This window comes from Danio rerio, chromosome 2, assembly GCF_052040795.2.
Source record: "Danio rerio strain M-AB ecotype USA chromosome 2, GRCz13ab, whole genome shotgun sequence".
In the NCBI taxonomy this organism is placed as follows: Eukaryota; Metazoa; Chordata; class Actinopteri; order Cypriniformes; family Danionidae; genus Danio; species Danio rerio.
In genome coordinates this window covers 46,007,974-46,025,358 of record NC_141022.1, presented here as the reverse complement: position 1 = coordinate 46,025,358, position 17,385 = coordinate 46,007,974, and the positions used below count along the sequence as shown (strand labels likewise).

Genomic DNA, 17,385 nt, shown 5'->3' with positions numbered 1-17,385 from the left:
AATGTGATGTCACCACGTTGTTTGCAAATGTTCGCTTTTGGGTGTGATGACATGCTTTTTGCTGGCAGAGGACAGAAAATTTTTGGAGACTTCACAAATTCACGCAGCCCCGGGTTTTATTTCAGTTGAATATGAATCACTTTGAAGAGATTTTGGTACGCCTGTACAGACGTCTTTATGATCCGTCCATATGTGATTATCGGGATAACCAGATGACCAATAATTCTTGGCTAGAAATTGCAAGTTTTTGTAAAAAAAAGTTTAGAATACTTGAGGGATAAGTTTGTTAAAGTCAAAAAGAGAGGCTGTGACAAAAGTGGAGACCCAGGTGGTTGTAACACACAGTTACAGAAAGTGTTTTTCCACCATTTATAGGATTTACACTGATGCATGTATTGCAATTTTGAATTTAAAACAATTTAATAGTCACAAAACTAAAATGAATTAACAAATTATTTCTTTGATAACTGGAAAGGAATTTTCAAACCTATTGGTTTACAATATACTGATGTCCTGTATGTCTGGGCTTTATTAGTGACAATGGTCAGGAATGTTGGACCATTATCGCCTTTTTAGCATATACATGTAATTAGAGGACACAAACTAGACAAACAGTAATGTGTGTTGTGGAGTGGGCTAAAACTAAAAACTTTTTTTTTGCTTTTATTCTTGCCATAATAATATACATGTATATTTCTAGAGTAACCCATGTTCTGTTATCATTCATATTTTAATAAACTATAAAATGTAGAAATGTTTGAGATATGAACAAAATCAAGTGATGCATCAAAGTTTGATTTTTTTTAAAAATTGAATGGTTAGAAAAATATTTATAATCAGGAAAAAAAATAATTAGTTTGATTTTATGTATTTGGTGCTTTGGCTCTCTGACTAATATCTATCAATCAAAAACTAAACTAAGATAAACTAAAAATAATTTGTTTAAAAAAATCTTTAATGATAGTAATGATATGACGTAGTTTTGGAAATTTCCTCTTGCTCTGTTTGTCCATCTGATTTTAGGGTCAATTTCTTTTGACCGCCCCTCTCATTTAAAAAAAAAAAAATCACAACGGCGATTACATCAAGTATAAAAGCCTCGTTTGTTTCCCATGGTGCACATGCAGTCAGCAGAGGTCCGCGTCGCGGCACCAGGCGAAAGTTTAAATCAGCCCTAAGTGTGTATGGGTGTTTTCTAGTTCAGGCTTGCGGCTGGAAGGCCATCTGCTGGGTAAAACATATGCTGGAATAGTTGGTGGTTCATTCAGCTGTGGTGACCCCTGACAAATCAGGCACTAAGCCGAAGGAAAAAGAATGAATAAATTAATTAATTAATTAATAAAATAATTCATAATTTACCGTAGCTTCACCCCCTGACGTTGACAGGATGATTTTTTCCCCCTCATTTTATATTCTTTACTGAAAGCAGTCAGACATTTGCTGAACCATTTGAGTCTTTTTACCTCAGTTTCTTTCATTTCAACAAAATACGTTTTTCTGTTTTTAATTCACACTTCCTTCCAAAGTGATCAGAAGTCATATAAAGCATAACATTTTGCATGCATTTTACAGAAGTCTATTTGACACCGGTTACAAAAATCAGATTACAGACTTCATAATGAGCCACACACTGTTGTTATTCACGGTTTTCCCACTGAAGTCACATAAAACAGACTTGATCTGCTGCTGATGTCACTGATGACAGATCAGATGGAGAAGGCAGAAGGTCGCCGTATCAGAATGAATCAGTGACTATCAGTTTGTTTAAGGTCAGTGTTTATCTGTCTCTCTCGTTTTCTCACAGAGTCCTTCTCCCTCTCCGCTCCGGAGGGTTTTCATTATCTGGGTCAGTCAGGATGTGTGAAGGACAAAGCCATTAATGACACTGAGACGTTTCAGGAAGTGCTGGTGAGACAGTCATAACACGACAACACATCACCCACCGTCTGATTGCTGTACAGTAGATCAACACACACGCACACACAGAGAGAGGTTTGTTTTTGTGAAATGTCAGGACGTTGCATTAGAGTTATGGTTTATAAAAATGTTCAAACTGTATCGCACCAACAGTGTAAAAAATGCAGGATTCCACACAATTTCTTCATGTTGTCCCAACACAAATCAATTAAGTTAACTTAATAGTTTTTTCTAAATTTAAGTGGGTTTAACATTTCAGTTGTCTCAAAAAGAACAACTGTGTTGTTTCAACTCATTTTAAAAAAGTAGTTTGAACAAGCAGCAAAGGTCATTTTTAAGTGAACCCTGCCCCGTACAGGAAACCTTGAGCATTTTTACTTTCTCAAGAAATGTAAATATTTTATTATTTATACGCCTTCTGAAAACTGGGAACATGGGGCAATGTCCTAAAAAGTGACTTCTCCTTGTAATACCAATGTCATACCCATGCAAATTTGCATCCCTACTTGTCACAAACACACACACTTCACTACTGTTTAAGTACACATTTTGATGTTTTGTAAATTTGCATTTTGTTGATATACTTATGAATTGTTTTAGTAATGGCAACAATAATGAATTAATTAATATGTATGTATGTTTAATGTATTAAATGTTTTCTCCCTGGGGGCTGCACAGTGGCGCAGTGGGTAGCACGATCACCTCACAGCAAGAAGGTTGATGATTCGAGCCTCGGCTGGGTCAGTTAGCGTTTCTGTGTGGAGTTTGCATGTTCTCCCCTTGTTCCCGTGGGTTACCTCCGGTTGCTCCGGTTTTCCCCACTGTCCAAAGACATGGGATATAGGTGAATCGGGTACGCTAAATTGTCCGTAGTGTATGAGTGAGAATGAGAGTGTATGGATGTTTCCCAGTTCTGGGTTGCAACTGGAAGGGCATCCACTATGTAAAACATATGCTGAATAAGTTGCCGGTTCCTTCCGCTGTGGCGACCCCAGATTAAAAAAAAGACTAAGCCGAAAAGAAAATGACTGACTGACTGTATTCACCCTTTTCCTACACTTCTTGATGCTTTGCTTGCATTATGGCAAATATTTCCATTATATTGTAAACTATTTATGAATTTTAACTCTCCTCGTTGATGAAACCACCAGATATTTAAAGAAAACTTATTAGAATTAGCTAATTGATTTCAAGGAATTATCAATAATATTATAAACTTAAAATTTGTGTTTCCACAGTAGTATTACAGATGTATTATGTGATAATGACAGCTTTATAAAATATAAATGTTAGGAGGAATATTCAATTATTCATTCATTTTCTTTTCGGCGTAGTCCCTTTATTAATCTGGGGTGGCCACAGAGGAATGAACCGCCAACTAATCCAGCAAATGTTTTACACAGCGGATCACCTAATGAAGACCGTGTCGGACGTAACGTTGTGACATTCACATTAAAGATTTTTAGTTTTTTGATCGAGCACCTGCCTTCAAGATTTTCTAGATGTGCGCACATTTCTCTTTTTTGCAAGATTTACACAGCGGATGCCCTTCCAGCCGCAACCCATCACTGGGAAACACACATACACCCTGCAAGCACTCACATACACTATGTTCAGTTCACTTATACCACATGTCTTTGGACTGTGGGGGAAACCAGAGCACCTGAAGGAAATCCATGCCAACACGGGGAGAACATACAAACTCTATACAGAAATGCCAACTGACTTAGCCGGGGCTCGAACCAACGACCTTCTTGCTGTGAGGCGATTGTGCTGCCCACTGCGCCATCGTGCTGCCCTAGGAGGAATATATCAAACCTTATAGGTACATGACAGTCGGTACATGACAAGCAAACTGCAAAGTGTAATCTCTTGGTTTTGAACATATAGAGTAATAGTATAATACAGATATGTAAACAATATCAAACGTCATTTATACATTTTGTAAAAGTCTACCCCTGCGCTCCTTTTTGAGCAATTGCTAATCTGTTTCATACTATATCAAAGGCCTACCCTGTTGATATAAGCTTTAATACACAGTAAACTACTGGAAAGAGGGAATATTGACTCCTCAGAGGGATCTTTTCATCCATTTAAACAGTCTGTGTTTGTACTCTTATTTACATGTTTATTTGTAATCTAGCTTTATTTTTTTCTCTCTCTCTTTTTCTGAGAATGTTTGTTTTTCATTTATTAATTTTATTTTATTTTGAGGGAATAGTGGAAAAATAAATTAAAACTGAGACAGTCTGTATTTTTTCTTATTCTGTATTATATACTACTGTGTATGGTCTTGTTAAACACCAATAAAGTAAAAAATAATAATAGTAACAAAAACATTTTGCTATTCCACACATGTCAATTCCAGTTCCTGGAGGGCAGCAGCTTTGCACAGTTTAGCTTTAACCCTAACGCCCCATTCACACAGGGCTTTAGCGTCAATGCTTGACTGAAGGCTTATCTGAAGTTGGGGCTAAAAACGATCGTCATAGAAGCGTCAGCCAATGAAATTGTCAGCCACTGTCTAGCTGGTGTATTTGCATATAGCGATCTGATTGGCTGACGCTTCCATCAGCGCTCAAAGTTGAGCTAGTACCAACTTTTGCAGCGAGCAACGCCTCGTAATTAAACACACCTGTTCAAACTAATTGAGTTCTTCAGGCTTGTTTGAAACCTCCAAGTAAGTGTGTTGAAGCAGGGTTGGAACTTAACTGTGCAGAGCTGCGGCCCATCAGGAACTGGAATTGACACCTGTGTGCTAGACCAGCTATAATAGCAATTTAAAAAATACATTTCCCATTAAAAATGCATACATCATAATTATCATCATCATGCGGAAATTGCAGTTTAAAAGCAAATGTGTTAAATAATTATTAGTTCTTTTCTTGTTTTACATATTTCATAATATATATCACAACCATATTTTGGTGTTTATTTGTTTTTGTTTAAAGAATGCACTCAGGACAATGCAGTTTGGAGAGGAGAACATTAAAGAGGTGTTGAGGCTCCTTTCAGGAATCCTACATGTGGGAAACATTGAGTTTTTAACAGCAGGCGGAGCACAAGTTTGCTCCAAAACAGGTAAATACTTCTCTCCGTTCTCTCTCTTTCACATTGTCTTGAATTGCTTAATATTACTGATGTTAATTGCATGGTGTTCATACGAATGAGCTCTGTGTATGTGTAGCGCTCAGTAAAGCTGCAGATCTGCTGGGTTTGGATTGTGCTCAGCTGGCTGAAGTGTTGACCCACAGATCAATGATCCTCAGAGGAGAAGAGATCAGCACACCGCTCACAGTAGAGCAGGTAAACTCTTTCAACACACACACATTCATGGTATGGAGAAAAAAAATTTATGAAAGTCATTATGAAACACCAATCCACTATTTCTTTCAGATATATTTACACATTTACAAAATATCTCAGTTCAATAGCAGGGCATTACTCTTAGGCGTTAGAAACATTACAAAAGTAAAGCAGAAATCAAGTCCATCCTATAACAGAAAATATATAAAAACTTGTATGGTAAGAAATAGTACAACATTTTATTATATTTGTTACATTTGAAAGTTACTGCAAATGAGTTCAGAAACTCTCACTCCCTCTAGTGGACTTAACAAGTAATTACATTTCTTCAATAAACATTTTTCTCACTTTACTGGAACGTTTTATGACTATGTATGGATACTGGACTCTCAAAAAAACACATCGCAAGACTTTCTTAAACTTCAATATTAAAATGTTTACAGTGTTGTTATTTCAATTCAAGTTTATTTGTAAAGCGCTATTCACAATAATTATTGTTTTAAAGCAGCTTTATTGAAGGCTTTACATTTTTGTATTACAATCAAAATCAAAACTTTGAGTTATGTAGTTCAACTTTATTAGTTGCTAATTACTTTAACTAGTTAACTACTAACTCATAATTAGTAGTCTAACTTAACAGTTAAAGCTACTATATAAGCATAGTTAACCTGCAGTTATATAGTATATAGGTGATGTAAATGTGAAGATGTTTAATGAAGTCTATTAAGTGAATGAATTGTATTACTTTTTTCGAAATCATGATTTTTTTTAATAATACTGAAAAAATAATTTAAATGTACTTTAGAGCAAATTAAATGTTATTTTTTGGAATTGAACTTTTTTTATTTTTTTTATTTTACACCTTATTCAGGTATATTTAATTAATACAGATATTTTAAATTTGTTCAGTCACGTGGTTATAATAATAACTGATAAAAGTTTGTTGGCTCTGACTTAAAAAAAATTTTAACTAATAATAAATTTCACAATTTTGAAAGATATCCCCCAAAACTTTATTCTGTCCAATTTACTTGCTTATCTCTATTCTCTAACTTCTGAAAATTAAATTAACCTTTTTAATGTTATAATTTCATATTAACACTGATGTTAGATGCTTTTCTTTACCTTTATTTTTTATTTGACAACATATAATTTACTATAGGTATACCAAAGTGCAGAAAATGTATTTTATTTGCAAAAACCAAATATTATTGCATGATACATTCGTTCATCTTTAATAAATCATACATTAAAGATGTGTGTGTGTGTTTTTGTTTGTGTGTCAGGCGGTGGACTCGCGAGACTCAATGGCGATGGCTTTGTACTCTCAGTGCTTCACTTGGATCATTCGCAAACTGAACAACCGAATCAACGGCAGTGAAGACTTCAGATCCATCGGCATCCTGGACATCTTTGGCTTTGAGAACTTTGAGGTGGGAGTTAACTAGGCTTTTTACTATTGTTTTTGTGGTTGTTTTTTTTTTTGAGTTTTGTTTATAGTTTGAATTTGTATTTTGATTGGTGTAGGTCTTTAACATCTGACAAAGAGACTATCAATGAAAACTAGTCTTTGGGCTAATTTGCGTAAATTTATGTTCTTGATGAACGTTAAATAATGTACACTGTCCCTTGTTATGAAATAAATAAATTGAAAAAATTTAAACTGGTAAGATTTACAGACACCGGTTTGAATCAAGTGGTAATGTTAGTCCCAAACAATTAAAACAATTTTCAAATCTAAATTTTAGACCTTAAAAAAACTTAAATTCACTGAAATATGAAGTTGTAGGTCTTAAATATTTATAAACAGGTCTTCATTTTCTTTTATCCATATAAAGCTCCCCAATACAACCAACAATCCATCTAATACATCTTAATACATTTGGCAAAAGTAGAAGTTATTAATCCTATTTACCAATATGGTTTTATTATCTTCCAATAATCAATTTAGTGTATTATAGTTTTTAAAGCTTGCCTTTTTTTTGAAAGAAAAAATTATGTTAATAAAAAAATAAAATATATACATATATATATATATATATATATATATATATATATATATATATATATATATATATATATATATATATATATATATATATATATGTGTGTATATGTGTGTATGTGTGTGTGTGTGTGTGTGTGTGTGTGTGTGTGTGTGTGTGTGTGTGTGTTTGTGTATAATTAGTTTTCTTGTTTCAATACATTATTTAAAATATGTGGCCTATAAATAACTGAATTAAAATTCCAATGGGGCAAGTAAAAAAAATTACACTGGCCATTACTAAAAAAAGTCTGAAATTTTATTTACAGAGGTCTTTAAAAAGTCTTAAGTCTTGGTGAAACCTGTAGAAACCCAGTAACCCACTCGTTCTGCTGGATTTCCCTCTCAGGTCAACCGCTTTGAGCAGTTCAACATTAACTATGCAAACGAGAAGCTTCAGGAGTATTTCAACAAGCACATTTTCTCACTGGAGCAGCTTGAGTACAACAAGTAAACCATCACAAATATAAACACACTGAGTATTTCTCTAATATTGTAATTGTGTCTAATTCTGTGCTGTTGTAATTGTTTTCTGCGTGTGTTTTGCGTATAGAGAAGGGCTGGTCTGGGATGATGTTAACTGGATGGACAATGGAGAATGCCTGGATCTGATAGAGAAGGTAAAAACAAACTCAAACACACTCAAGAATGGTTGTATGCTGACATTGTGATCGTCTGAATCTGTGTGTATGTGTGTGTTTTCTCTGCAGAAGTTGGGTTTGCTCGCTCTTGTGAATGAGGAAAGTCATTTTCCTAAAGGCACTGATGGCACACTTCTAGAGAAACTCCACAGCCAACATTCTGTACGTCACATACATCGTGCATCAGTCATATTTTATCATTTTATTCAGAAATAATGAATAATAGACTACTGGTGGCTCTAAATAATAATAAAAAGCATTATGAATATGCATTTAGGTTCACCTCACTACACAGCAAATGTATAATGCCTTATAATTGTATTTGGAAAAAATAGGATTGAAAATTCCCTCATCATTTACTCACACTGAAGTGATTGTAAATGTTTATTTAATCATTTTATTCTGTTGAACACAAAATAAGATATTCCAAAGAATATTGGAAAAAATCAGCTATTGACATCCATAGTTTTCCCCTAGTATTTTTCAGCAAATCTTCCGTATTCAAGAGAAGATAGAAACTCAAACAGGTTTTGAACAAATGGAGGATGAGTAAACAAAATATTGGGTGAACTATACTTTTAATGTATGCATTGTAACGAGGGATGTGACACTGACAACAGGGCTGAAGGTCCAAATGAAGGTTTATTAGTATGGTTAGGCAAGCAGTTATCCAGAGTCGTAGTCAAAAAAACAGGCAGATGATCACAAGGCAGGCAGCAAACAGGATTAAACAAATAAACAAGGCGAGGATCAAAAACACGGAAAAACAAGACAAAGGAAAACGCGTTGTGGTGTCACTAAAACAGTAGACAAGACTCAGCCATGAGTGTCTCAAAGTGAGCTGTATATATGTGTGTGTAATCAGTACTTGAGCAGCATCAGCTGTGTGTTTGCAATCAGTCAGGATCAGGAACCGGTTGTGTGTGTATTGCATGACTGGGATCTGTAGTCCATAACATGGCAGATTTGTAGTTTGTGTGAATGTTTTACGTTTAGCAGGGTTCAAAACAGAAGAATGAATAAAATGCAATGCAAATAAACAGAAAACAGTGTTGTTCGTTCTTAATAACATTTATATTTAATATTAGTTTTTGAGAATTGTGATGTAAAAAGTTCATGTTTTACTCTCAGTTGTCACCATTCCAAATGTCCAATTTACATTTTATCATTAGTTTGAGATGATAAATAAAACAACAACTTATAATTAAGCCCAACAAATGTTTAAGAATAAAAAGCCTATCACTGATATGTATTTTGGGCATAAATAATGACCTTGAGCATGGAAACTACAGTCACTGATCTGTTTCTCTCTTCGTTTCATCAGAGAAATCAGTTCTACATCAAACCTCGAGTTGCAGTTCATCAGTTTGGAATCAAGCACTACGCTGGAGAGGTACAACGCCTGCCTACTGGTGTTATTTATTTATTCATTTCTTTATTGTAGCAGCATTTTGCAATGTAAGACATTCCATTGTATTTTACATATACTAATAGCAAGGTACATATACAGTTGCAATCAGAATTGTCCCCCCCCCCACAGTTTCTGTTTAATGGACTGAAGATTTTTTTCAGCACATTTCTAAACATAATAGATTTAACAACTCATTTCTAATAACTTATTTATTTTATATTTGCCATGATGACAGTAAATAATATTTGACTAGATATTTTTCAAGACACTTCTATACAGCTTAAAGTGACATTTAAATGCTTAAATAGGTTAATTAGGTTAACTAGGCAGGTAGGGGCAATTAGGCAAGTTATTGTATGACGATGGTTTGTTCTGTAGACTATCGAAATAAAATACAGCTTAAAATGGCTAATAATTTTGACCTTAAAATGTTTCATAAAATTGTTTTATTATTTTATTAGTTTTATTCAAGCCGAAATAAAACAAATGGAGACTTTCTCCAGAAGAAAAAATATTATCAGACATAATGTGAAAATGTCCTTGCTCTGTTAAACATAATTTGTGAAATATTTAAAAAAGAAAAAAAAATCTAAGTGGGTTCAATAACTCTTGAGTGCAACTGTATGCTATTTTATATGTGTTAGTAAATGTGCATCTCTAAACATCTTTTAACAACAATTTCAAGTTACATCTTATGCATCCTTTATTTAACTAAATGACAAATAGTTATCATAGCAAATAAGACATGTGATGTTTCATAAGTACAGTTTTATATGTGGATTTAAATTTCATATACATTTTGCATATTTAACTACAAGAGCAAAAAAGCTTAATACAATTTTTTAAGTAAATTAGGACTTATAAATATCTTTCTTGTGAATATTTTATATTAAGTACAGATAAAGTCATATTTATTAAATTGTATTAAATATCTTTTTAATTTAATTTAAGAAGCATTATACACTGAAAATAGTCAAAAATCTGTATTATTATATATTAGCAATTGAAGTATTTTTATTATTAATTACCAGCTAATTAATGTATCACCGTAAACCGTAAAAAAATGTAATATTTTTTATTATTAAATTCGTGCTACTTCATTTTTAAAATTTCTGATTTTTTCTGAACAACTTTCTTGCATTTACTTAAACCTTTGAATTATTTCCATGTGGCATCATTTCAGCGAAAAATTACAGCTAAAATGACAAACCGTTGTGTTGCGTTCTCGTATGTTGTGCTATACTGAATATAATAAACAAAAATGCGGTCAACATCAGTGTTCCAGGTGTCATGTCTCAGGTGAACATCCTGCTTTTTGTCTGCAGGTCGTTTATGATGTCAGAGGAATCCTGGAGAAGAACAGAGACACTTTCAGAGATGATGTTCTCAACTTACTCAGGGAGAGCAGGTGTGTGTGTGTGTGTGTGTGTGTGTGTGTGTGTGTGTGTGTTTGTGTGTTTGTGTGTTTGTGTGTGTTTGTGTGTTTGTGTGTGTTTGTGTGTTTGTGTGTGTGTGTGTGTTTGTGTGTGTGTGTGTGTGTGTGTGTGTGTGTGTGTGTGTGTGTGTGTGTGTGTGTGTTTGCAAATAGTTATGTAACTGTTCTCCACGATATGATCTGTTCACACGCTCCTGCTCTCTCAGGCTGGATTTTGTGTATGATCTGTTTGAGCGAGTGAACGCCTGGACCGGACAGGACACGGTCAAGTGCGGATCAAAGTATCGCAGACCTACAGTTAGCTCTCAGTTTAAGGTAAGAAAACTCCTGCAATGCACTAGAACAGCGTTTCCCAACCCTGTTTCTGGAGGCACACCAACAGTACATGTTTTGGATGTCTCCCTTATCTGACCAATTAATTTCAGGTTTTGGAGTCTCTTCTAATGTTCTGATGTGTAGATTCAGGTAAGTTTGATTAGTAAGAGGTTGAAAATGTGGACTGCTGCTGTGCTTTTAGAAACAGGGTTGGGAAACAATGCTTTAGAATGCAGAATTTTTGTGTAAAGTTGCATCCCAAATCCTGTCTAAGTACTTATTTTTATGTACGCGATTTCTTTGTAGCCTCTAATGAATAGTTTTATATCACAGGTTACAAACTCAATTCCTGCAGGGCCACAGCTCCAACCCTCATCAAACGCAGCTATTTCAAATGTGTTCAAGTCTACTAAAAACTTTTAAGCTGGTGTGAGTCGAGGGTGGTTGGAGCTAAACTCTGCAGAGCTGTGGCCATCCAGGGATTTTGAGTTTGAGACCATTGTTTTATATAATGTTATTGTTGTCATTGTCATGTAACCTTTCACTTTACTGGGAGCATACAAATACCCACATCTAGCCACTTGACTGCTTGTCTACTTACATGACCTATTTCCTGTATTTGGCCCAAGTGTTTTGTGTATGAACAGATTTTTTTAGCCCAATGGGACACACTTGAGGCCCCGGTATACTTCAAAGTTCTTTTTTGTCGTTTGAGGCCAAAAAGAAGTTAGAAAAGGCTGAGTGGTGGTATACTGTTTTTAGACCTTTTCCACAGCCCCACGTAGCAGTAGGGGGCATTGCAAATGTGTAACACCACTTGAATGTTATTCTAAACACAACAACAATGGCGGCTGTGACAGAAGAACAGTTTCATATAAGACAAACAGCCTTCTCCAGTGAGAATCGCCACCATGGCATGCCACATTGCTTTCTATTTGCCACAGACAGACACTAAAAAAAATCTGAATGTTTCGAACTTGATATGATTGTGCTGATCGTCAGGTGTGTGGTGTCTTGGACTCTTTAAAATCTTTTAAGCAAGCGATAGTACATGTGAAGATATAGCTCTTCTACTCGACTCTCCAGCTTATTGATGTTACTAACTTAGGCCCTGTCCACCTGAACACGGTTATTTTCATAATCAGCAGTGGCAGATTTAACCAATAAGTGGGTTACGCGGCCACTTAGGGCCCCATGAAATCTGGTGGTCCCCAATAAATATCTAGAAGTATAAATTATACCTATGAACTATTATATATAGCTATTATATAACATTCATTCATTCCTTCATTCATTTTCTTGTCAGCTTAGTCCCTTTATTAATCCGGGGTCGCCACAGCGGAATGAACCGCCAACTTATCCAGCAAGTTTTTACGCAGCGGATGCCCTTCCAGCCACAACCCATCTCTGGGAAATATTATTATTATATAACAATGTAATGTTATATATAAAAATCTCGAGATCTACCTGAGCTCAAACTCCCCTCTCGCCCTGCAAACGGGAGGGAGCCCCGGGCTTGAGGATCTTATGAGCTTACTGCTCTCTCCTGAGACAGCCTGCCAAACTATCTTTATTACCAATCATCAGCTAAGTGTGAACTCTTAAAAATAATTAAATCCGCCCCTGAAAATCATTTTTAAAAACCAAAACTTTTTGAAAGCTGTGACCAGGCTGAAAATTCCAGGTACAACAGGCTGAACTCCTTTTTTCTTTTTTCCAGCCTTTTTTGCTGTCATGACATAAGAATATGTGCTGTTTTTTCTTCTCCTTTATAAAAATACCCATGTGCATGTGTACACGGCCTTTGTGTTGTTGTGCTGGATGTGTTTCTCATGTCTGAGGCCCCGTTTACACTAGCGCGTGTTAGTTTTAAAACGGTGTTTTAGAATAAAAACGATCCGCGTCCACACTCGCGTTTTACCCAGCGTTTCCGAACTGCTCTCCGTTCACACCGAAACGCTGAAAACGCATATTACGTGACCACACACACACTCTCGGGCAAGCGCTGCAGCATTTCTACCCAGATGAGAGCTGTGCATGTCGGACTGCACATCAAGTATTTCCTGCTGTATCTAATCTCACTATATTTGCTAAACGTGATATTTAATTAATCTTGTTGTCTATACCTAACGACATATTCCCAGACTTTGGTCTTTTGAATCGATTATTGGTTCACAGGTAACGTGTTTTGGCTGAGCGCAAAGATAAGTTAATAATTAATTTAACTACGTACATTCTGTATATTGACTGATCGCTTGTGATTTCCTATAATATATAAACTTATTGTGCGTTATACTTTTATAATGGCTATTACTGTTTATTAAAACTGACATTCAGCAAAGCAGAGGATACGTTTCGTATTTTCAATGAAAATGAAAGGATCAGTGATGTTTTATAGGCTCCGTTTTATTATAAATATGCATACAGTGAAGATGCAGCATGACGCCTCAGCATTTTTGCTGTCTGTTAAGTTGCTAATATCAAAATAAAAATAGGCAGTTCTTTAAATCATGTTTTCATTTTATTGTTGAGAAAGTGAAACAACGTTGCCAGGATGATGTGAATAAGGTTATAAAGTACACTGTTCCCTTTGAAGATTTACCGGACATGTCCTCGAGGGTCTGTTTTCCATATCAAACTTGCGAAGTCTGAACTTAAAGGGAGAGGATACGAGACTGAACTGTGTGTGTAGGCTACTTAATACTGAGGAAAAGCCCCAATCAGAGAGGCGAATGTCTACAGCCCCGCCCCCATTTATAGATGTCTCCATTTTCCCCCATCTACACTGAGACGGAGCAGCTGCGTTTCTGAATGAAAACGGCCTCTCCAGCATTTTCGAAATGCTCCGTTTTTGGCGCTCGAAAACTCCGGCTTAGTGTGGACGGATGGCGTAACCGTAAACTTATGCGTTTTAAAACGAAAACACATTAGTGTAAACAGGGCCTGACTCTGAACTGCATAAATATGAAGCACAACAATGAAGGGGGAATTCCAGGACACACCCACCGATTGCGTGGTCATCACGATTGATAAACAAACAATAAAACAAACTTCTTTGTTTTTTACAGATTTTTTTTACAGATTGCGTCATTTCAGTTCCTTTTTCGATACTGTTTATAGTATATCCAGGGCTTTACAAAACGCGAAAATGTTTTTATTTATTCATTCATTCATTTTCTTGTCGGCTTAGTCCCATTATTAACCCGAGGTCGCCACAGCGGAATGAACTGCCAACTTATTCAGCAAGTTTTTACGCAGCGGATGCCCTTCCAGCCGCAACCCATCTGGAAACATTCACACCAGATTCACACACACACTCATACACTACAGACAATTTAGCCAACCTAATTCACCTGTACCGCATGTCTTTGGACTGTGGGGGAAACTGGAGCACCCGGAGGAAACCCATGCGAAGTCAGGGAGAACATGCAAACTCCTCACAGAAACACCAACTGAGCCGAGGTTTGAACCAGCGACCTTCTTGCTGTGAGGCGACAGCACTACCTACTGCGGCACTGCCTCACCTGTTTTTATTTATGTTTTTGTAATTTCTACATTTCAACCCACAATTTCTAATGTGATTATAAAAGCTGATTTTTTACTATGTTCAATTCATTAAAAAAGGTATAGAAGCCTATTTTGTGTTGTTAGTTAATACAAATAATAAACAGGAATAATAAGAGCCATTTCTTTGTATGGTTTAGTAAGAAAGTATGTACTTTTTATGCAGTTGTTGTAAATGTAAAGAGACTTTTTTACTTTTACTTTTTTTTTTAATAATCATTTTTACAATTTTAGTTCTATGGAAGAGTTTCAGTAACTTCAGTTACTTCAACGGTGTTTGTTTCTGCGATTAGAATATTAGGTGCATTGAGCGTTAAATATTTCTACCTGTTTGTAACTGATTACTGTATGTATTTTTTGTCTTTCCCAGAATTCATTGCACTCTCTGATGTCCACCCTTAGTACCTCCAATCCGTTCTTTGTACGCTGCATTAAACCCAACATTAGCAAGGTATGTCCTGCAAACACAGTAGACATCCGCTGCTTTGTGTAAAGTTGTGTAACTTTGTCTTTGTATTAGATTTAGCTTTGGAATTTGATTTTCAGTTCAAAGTAGATTTGTTTATTTTGACACCGTCAAGTTTAAGTGCAGACTCCTAATAATAAATCACACATCGATTAGACACACTGTCAAACGGTGCTTCTTTTGCACGGTTGTGTATTCAGTGACAGAAGGAGATTAGACATCATGAAGTCAGTGCAGAGATGTAAGACTCCTCTGAGAGATGCAGACACATGCGCTTCACGCTTTCCATTCATTCTGCTCTACACTCGAGGCCATTGATTCGACTGCCTATTAACTCTACAGCAGATGTCAGGCCGCGCGTGTGTTTTGTGTTCATCTGTACCTCTTTGTTCAGTTGTTAGAGGTCAGTGCAGAGGTGTCAATGGCACACATCAATTCTGTGACATTGTGCTTTTGCTTTTAGATTTCAGCGCATTAGCAAATCTGTTGAAGTAAATCAAAATGCAATTTCAGAGCTGCACAGAGTGTAAAGTTTATGTGTTTTTTTAAATGCAGAAGAGAAATTAAATAATAATAAATAATAATATAGACTATTGATTTTATCATTTTTTATCACATTTAATAAATAATTTACTAAATTAATTAACTAATTTGCAATAACTTATGTGTGAATTCTTGAAAATGGAAGAAAAAATTATCAAATATTATTTTAGTGTATAAGGTTGTTTTTAGATGTAATGCGTAATGTTGTTTTATTAATAGATTTTGTTTTCTTTTAAATTTTAGTGAAAGTTTTAGTGATTTTGTTTTTAATTTTATTATGTATTTGTTTTATATATCCACTGATGCATATTTTAGTTTTTATTTTATCTTTAAAGGTTCATGAAACCCCCCTGTCTCAGCAGGTTGTTTTCAACCTCCTCTAGTTTGAAAAAAGTCAGGAAAGTGGCTGAGCCCAGCTTTATTTAGGTGGGAGTGTCAAGTGAAGAAAAAGGGAAGGATTTGCATAAAAAGGGGAGTTTTATTACGTATACACACTGATTTTCACAGCATCAATACAAACACAAACGCAGGGGAGATAAACAGAGATTTGGAGAGCAGTGTTTACAGCGGATATGAGAGCTGTGTGGAAGTGGAGGATTTTCAGTCCATAATATTGTAGTGATATTGCTGTAAACTTAGTAACGAAATCATTTTGAGGTATGTCTTTAAAAACTGAAAGAGTCCTGCTGATGATACTAACTAACTTAGCCATCTGAATAAACATAAACAGAGAACATTGATCAGACAAATCCGTAGAGACAAGACAATCAACATTTCATCTGGATTTCACCATTTCAAGATTGGAAAAGCTCTTTGGAAAAAAAAAATCCACACGCGAGCTGTGCTCTCATCATGGGGAAATGGAAACAAATCCTTCGTTGAGGCACATTTGTAAACGCAACACTGACGACCCATGTCTCCAACCAATTTTTTTTCTACTTGTTTGAATTACGGTTGGCAATGTCTCTCTGAACACTGTAACAGGTAAAAAGAGTTTTCGAAGCTATACTGTATCATGCATTTTAATGAAGCTGCATCTTGTTCACAATAGAGTGCACTGATTAGTTCGAACCAAGTCTTCCTTATGAATTAATGCACAGATGTGCTGAAAACTTAATTACGACATTTTGTACCAGCCAGTACAGACAGCCAATCTCCACGCTGGAATTTACACAATGATCTCATCGCCGTGACATTTTTAAACGGGTAATTTTTTCACTTGTTAGCTAAATATATGTGTCCTAATAGTGTTTTTAGGAACGTGGCACATACACAGTTGAAGTCAAAATTATTAGCCCGCCTTTGAGTTTTTTCTTCTTTTTTAAATATTTCCCAAATGATGATTAACAGAGCAAGGAAATTTTCACAGTAACGAAAATTTCACGGGAAAAATTTCACAGGAAATTTTCTGGAGATAGTCTTATTTGTTTTATTTCTGCTAGAATAAAAGCAGTTTTTAATTTTTAAAAAGCCATTTTAAGGTCATTATACAATAACTTGCCTAATTACCCTAACCTGCCTAGTTAATCTAATTAACCTAGTTAAACCTTTACATGTCACTTTAAGCTGTATAGAAGTGTCTTGAAAAATATCTAAAATATTATTTACTGTCATCATGGCAAATATAAAATAAATCAGTTATTAGAAAAGAGATATTAAAATTCTTATGTTTTGAAATGTGTTGTTGGGGGGTGGGGGGGGGGGGGACAGGGAAGCTAATAAATCAAGGTGGCTAATAACTGT

General features: G+C 35.4%; 1 protein-coding gene across 2 annotated transcripts in view; it reads left to right on the top strand.

The window, feature by feature from the left end:
- myo10 (myosin X) overlaps positions 1 to 17,385 on the top strand; it is a 112,641-nt gene that overhangs the window by 64,931 nt on the left and 30,325 nt on the right. For both annotated transcript variants that reach the window (XM_087241252.1, XM_087241254.1), the window contains exons 8-18: positions 1,805 to 1,908; positions 4,869 to 4,998; positions 5,105 to 5,223; positions 6,510 to 6,656; positions 7,617 to 7,717; positions 7,821 to 7,887; positions 7,978 to 8,070; positions 9,233 to 9,301; positions 10,645 to 10,727; positions 10,961 to 11,069; positions 15,004 to 15,084. In XM_087241252.1, the coding sequence (XP_087097378.1) occupies positions 1,805 to 1,908; positions 4,869 to 4,998; positions 5,105 to 5,223; positions 6,510 to 6,656; positions 7,617 to 7,717; positions 7,821 to 7,887; positions 7,978 to 8,070; positions 9,233 to 9,301; positions 10,645 to 10,727; positions 10,961 to 11,069; positions 15,004 to 15,084 (1,103 nt within the window). The remainder of the gene's footprint in view (positions 1 to 1,804; positions 1,909 to 4,868; positions 4,999 to 5,104; positions 5,224 to 6,509; positions 6,657 to 7,616; positions 7,718 to 7,820; positions 7,888 to 7,977; positions 8,071 to 9,232; positions 9,302 to 10,644; positions 10,728 to 10,960; positions 11,070 to 15,003; positions 15,085 to 17,385) is intronic.